Source organism: Echiichthys vipera (assembly GCF_963691815.1).
Source record: "Echiichthys vipera genome assembly, chromosome: 2".
Taxonomy (NCBI): domain Eukaryota; kingdom Metazoa; phylum Chordata; class Actinopteri; order Perciformes; family Trachinidae; genus Echiichthys; species Echiichthys vipera.
In genome coordinates, this window is record NC_139827.1 from 143,081 (window position 1) to 149,080 (window position 6,000).

A 6,000-nucleotide genomic window follows, 5' to 3' on the forward strand; every position below is an offset into this window, starting at 1 on the left:
AGATCAGTCTGAGATCAGTCAGAGATCAGCCTGAGATCAGTCAGAGATCAGTCTGAGATCAGTCTGAGATCAGTCAGAGATCAGCCAGAGATCAGTCAGAGATCAGCCTGAGATCAGCCTGAGATCAGCCTGAGATCAGTCAGAGATCAACCTGAGATCAGCCTGAGATCAGCCTGAGATCAGCCTGAGATCAGTCTGAGATCAGTCAGAGATCAGTCTGAGATCAGCCTGAGATCAGCCAGAGATCAGCCTGAGATCAGTCAGAGATCAGTCAGAGATCAGTCAGAGATCAGTCTGAGATCAGTCTGAGATCAGTCAGAGATCAGTCAGAGATCAGCCTGAGATCAGTCTGAGATCAGCCTGAGATCAGTCTGAGATCAGTCTGAGATCAGTCTGAGATCAGCCTGAGATCAGCCTGAGATCAGTCTGAGATCAGCCTGAGATCAGTCTGAGATCAGTCAGAGATCAGCCTGAGATCAGCCAGAGATCAGTCTGAGGCCATCCTGGTGGTTGCCATGGAAACAGGATACCGTGCTGTGATTGGTCGCTCACCTCTCCATGAGCAGGTCCAGCAGCTCCTGAGGTTTACAGAAGGACCTGTAGGTCGTCAGGAAGGTCCGCACGAAGTTCGGATCTGAGGGAGGAGCAGATACGGTGAGACCTGATCCAGGACCAGAGGCTGGAGCTGCTGCCCCTGAGACCTGATCCAGGACCAGAGGCCGGAGCTGCTGCCCCTGAAACCTGATCCAGGATCAGAGGCTGGAGCTGCTGCCCCGAGACCTGATCCAGGACCAGAGGCTGGAGCTGCTGCCCCGAGACCTGATCCAGGACCAGAGGCTGGAGCTGCTGCCCCTGAAACCTGATCCAGGATCAGAGGCTGGAGCTGCTGCCCCTGAGACCTGATCCAGGATCAGAGGCTGGAGCTGCTGCCCCGAGACCTGATCCAGGACCAGAGGCTGGAGTTGCTGCCCCGAGACCTGATCCAGGACCAGAGGCTGGAGCTGCTGCCCCTGAGACCTGATCCAGGACCAGAGGCTGGAGTTGCTGCCCCGAGACCTGATCCAGGACCAGAGGCTGGAGTTGCTGCCCCGAGACCTGATCCAGGACCAGAGGCTGGAGCTGCCTCTGGTCCTGGTTGGGGGTCTTAGTTGTGACTCAGGTCTGTGTGTGACTCGAGTCCAACGTTAAACAACCAACCAGACCGACCCTGTTTGGACGAGTCCCCGTCAGAAACAGTGATGAAGGGGTTAAAGGGGTTTAAGGGGTTTAAGGGGTTTAAGGGGTTTAAGGGGTTTAAGGGGTTTAAGGGGTTTAAGGGGTTTAAGGGGTTTAAGGAGTTTAAGGAGTTTAAGGGGTTTTAGGGGTTTAAGGGGTTTAAGGGGTCCTTGAGCCGGACTCAGACCGTCCTGGTGGAGGACCTCATGAGGAAGTGCTGTTTAAGGAGTTTGGTGTCTGCTCAGCCGTGGATCACCTCTGACCCCCTCTGTTACTGCACCTCCTGCACCTCTGACCCCCTCTGTTACTGCACCTCCTGCATCTCTGACCCCCCTCTGTTGCTGCACCTCCTGCACCTCTGACCCCCCTCTGTTACTGCACCTCCTGCACCTCTGACCCCCTCTGTTACTGCACCTCCTGCACCTCTGACCCCCCTCTGTTACTGCACCTCCTGCACCTCCTGCACCTCTGACCCCCTCTGTTACTGCACCTCCTGCACCTCTAACCCCCTCTGTTACTGCACCTCCTGCACCTCTGACCCCCCTCTGTTACTGCACCTCCTGCACCTCTGACCCCCTCTGTTACTGCACCTCCTGCACCTCTGACCCCCTCTGTTGCTGCACCTCCTGCACCTCTGACCCCCCTCTGTTACTGCACCTCCTGCACCTCTGACCCCCCTCTGTTACTGCACCTCCTGCACCTCTGACCCCCCTCTGTTGCTGCACCTCCTGCACCTCTGACCCCCTCTGTTACTGCACCTCCTGCACCTCTGACCCCCTCTGTTACTGCACCTCCTGCACCTCTGACCCCCCTCTGTTACTGCACCTCCTGCACCTCTGACCCCCTCTGTTACTGCACCTCCTGCACCTCTGACCCCCTCTGTTACTGCACCTCCTGCACCTCTGACCCCCCTCTGTTACTGCACCTCCTGCACCTCTGACCCCCCTCTGTTACTGCACCTCCTGCACCTCTGACCCCCCTCTGTTACTGCACCTCCTGCACCTCTGACCCCCTCTGTTACTGCACCTCCTGCACCTCCTGCACCTCTGACCCCCTCTGTTCCTGCACCTCCTGCACCTCTGACCCCCCTCTGTTACTGCACCTCCTGCACCTCTGACCCCCTCTGTTACTGCACCTCCTGCACCTCCTGCACCTCTGACCCCCCTCTGTTACTGCACCTCCTTCACCTCTGACCCCCTCTGTTACTGCACCTCCTGCACCTCTGACCCCCCTCTGTTACTGCACCTCCTGCACCTCTGACCCCCTCTGTTACTGCACCTCCTGCACCTCTGACCCCCTCTGTTACTGCACCTCCTGCACCTCTGACCCCCTCTGTTACTGCACCTCCTGCACCTCTGACCCCCTCTGTTACTGCACCTCCTGCACCTCTGACCCCCCTCTGTTACTGCACCTCCTGCACCTCCTGCACCTCCTGCACCTCCTGCCTTAAAAGTTTCTACGTCACGTTTTTATTTTGCTACTTTAGTAAAAACCCAAAACCACCTCCAGAGCCGAGCCCCCTGAAGACCCGGGACGGGACCAGACGAGACCCGCCGATCCAACCGCGCGGCTGACCCAGTCTACAGAACCAGAACTATGGTCCGCCAAACACCGGGACTCGGACCCACGGACCTGCATCGGTCCTGTAAGACGCCGGCGACTGTGATGTCATCGGCAGAGTGAGGTCGGCCTTTTAATGCGACTCTTGGTTTAAACGTTGGTGACCAGCAGTGATGTCATGACCCAGCCCGTAGACCTGAACCCCTCTGACCTGAACCCCTCAGACCTGAACCACTCTGACCTGAACCACTCAGACCTGAACCCCTCTGACCTGAACCCCTCTGACCTGAACCCCTCAGACCTGAACCCCTCAGACCTGAACCACTCAGACCTGAACCCCTCAGACCTGAACCACTCTGACCTGAACCACTCAGACCTGAACCCCTCAGACCTGAACCCCTCAGACCTGAACCACTCTGACCTGAACCCCTCAGACCTGAACCACTCTGACCTGAACCCCTCAGACCTGAACCACTCAGACCTGAACCACTCTGACCTGAACCCCTCAGACCTGAACCACTCAGACCTGAACCCCTCAGACCTGAACCCCTCAGACCTGAACCCCGTAGACCTGAACCCCTCAGACCTGAACCCCTCAGACCTGAACCCCTCAGACTTGAACCCTCAGACCTGAACCCCTCAGACCTGAACCACTCAGACCTGAACCCCTCAGACCTGAACCCCTCAGAGCTGAACCACTCAGACCTGAATTCTCTTTGTGAGTTAAATGTTTTAACGTCACGTTCGTTCGTCAGAGTCGATGGTTCTGACGAACGAACGCGTTTGAGACTGAAAACATTTAAAAAACTAACGGGTTTCAAACCGTCACCAAAGTTTCACCAAAGTTTCACCAAAGTTTCACCAAAGTTTCATGAACGTCCGTCTGATTTTGCTGCAGTGACAAAGTTTAACGAGTCGAGTTCATTCAGTTTGACCTCCGACCCTCCTCACCTGCGTGACATCACTCTTCACCTGTGTGACATCACTCCTCACCTGCGTGACATCACGCCTCACCTGTGTGACATCACGCCTCACCTGTGTGACATCACGCCTCACCTGTGGGCCATCACGCCTCACCTGCGTGACATCACTCCTCACCTGCGTGACATCACGCCTCCCCTGTGTGACATCACGCCTCACCCTGTGTGACATCACGCCTCACCTGTGTGACATCACGCCTCACCTGCGTGACATCACGCCTCACCTGTGTGACATCACGCCTCACCTGCGTGACATCACGCCTCACCTGTGTGACATCACGCCTCACCTGTGTGACATCACTCCTCACCTGTGTGACATCACGCCTCACCTGCGTGACATCACGCCTCACCTGCGTGACATCACTCCTCACCTGCGTGACATCACGCCTCACCTGCGTGACATCACGCCTCACCTGTGTGACATCACTCCTCACCTGTGTGACATCACGCCTCACCTGCGTGACATCACGCCTCACCTGTGTGACATCACTCCTCACCTGTGTGACATCACTCCTCACCTGCGTGACATCATGCCTCACCTGTGTGACATCACGCCTCACCTGTGGGCCATCACGCCTCACCTGTGTGACATCACTCCTCACCTGCGTGACATCACGCCTCACCTGCATGACATCACGCCTCACCTGTGGGCCATCACGCCTCACCTGCGTGACATCACGCCTCACCTGCGGGCCATCACGCCTCACCTGCGTGACATCACGTCTCACCTGCGTGACATCACTCCTCACCTGTGTGACATCACGCCTCACCTGTGTGACATCACTCCTCACCTGCGTGACATCACGCCTCACCTGCGTGACATCACGCCTCACCTGCGTGACATCACGCCTCACCTGTGGGCCATCACGCCTCACCTGTGTGACATCACGCCTCACCTGTGTGACATCACGCCTCACCTGTGTGACATCACGCCTCACCTGCGTGACATCACGCCTCACCTGTGTGACATCACTCCTCACCTGCGTGACATCACGCCTCACCTGCGTGACATCACGCCTCACCTGCGTGACATCACGCCTCACCTGTGGGCCATCACGCCTCACCTGTGTGACATCACGCCTCACCTGTGTGACATCACGCCTCACCTGTGTGACATCACGCCTCACCTGTGGGGCCATCACGCCTCACCTGTGTGACATCACGCCTCACCTGTGTGACATCACGCCTCACCTGCGTACATGTGGAAGGTGAGCCTCTCGATCAGCTTCAGCACCGTCCCCGCTTTGACGACGGGGATCCCGGACTTGGACTGGACGTTCTCCTCGAACACGACGTTCTCCTCGGAGTCCGACTCGGCGAAGCGGTACAGCTCGGCGCCCGGCGGCCTCACCTGCTCCTCCTTGTCCTCGTGCAGCAGGGCCGAGTCCAGCATGCGCTCCAGCGTGCTGCGGTACTGCAGCGAGATCAGCGCCGCCATCCAGCCGTTCTTCTCCTCGGCAGACTTGGCGGCGAACACCACGCTGTTGCCGTCCTTCAGGACGATCTCGAAGGCGTGCCGGTACTCGCCGTCCTTGTCGTCCTTGTCGTTGATCTGGACTTTGCGCATGAAGAACTTCTCCTTCAGCCGGTACTCTGCGGCGGAGCCGGCGCCGGGCAGCCGCGGCGGCGCGTGGTTGGACTTGCAGCAGATCATCAGGCCGTCGAACAGGAAGATGTGGCGCTCGTGTTTGGCGCCCACGCGCGTCAGCGTGCCCTCCATGATGAACTCGTTGCAGCACTGGCCGATGTCTTTGCCCTCCCAGCCGTCGATGCTCCGCTGGATCTCGTTCATCTTCCTGATGGCGACGTGTTTCCCCTTCATCTGGCTGTAGAAGCGACACGCCGACTCACTGCACGCCACGGGAGAGGGGAGGGGCGTTAGTGTGTGTGTGTGTGTGTGTGTCTGTGTGTGTGTGTGTGTGTCTGTGTGTGTGTCTGTCTCTGTGTGTGTGTGTGTGTGTGTCTGTCTCTGTGTGTGTGTGTGTGTGTCTGTCTCTGTGTGTGTGTGTGTGTGTCTGTGTGTGTGTGTGTGTGTGTGTGTCTGTGTGTGTGTGTGTGTGTGTGTGTGTCTGTGTGTGTGTGTGTGTCTCTGTGTGTGTGTGTGTGTGTATGCGTGTGTGTGTGTGTAGTTGTTTTACAGGTAGAATAAATCAGATAATGATGTTTATATTAAAGCTGTGCCCCCCCCCCCCTCACCTTTAGATCAGTGACTATAATGATGTTTATATTAAAGCTGTGCCCCCCC

The 6,000-nt window shown here is 57.3% G+C and overlaps 1 protein-coding gene across 1 annotated transcript in view; it reads right to left on the minus strand.

Annotated features, from left to right (window-relative positions):
* Window positions 1–6,000, minus strand: part of sos1 (son of sevenless homolog 1) — a 38,132-nt gene that overhangs the window by 14,331 nt on the left and 17,801 nt on the right. Inside the window, 2 exon segments of the mRNA XM_083931268.1 lie at window positions 553–634; window positions 4,947–5,796. Coding sequence (XP_083787394.1) covers window positions 553–634; window positions 4,947–5,796 — 932 coding nt within the window.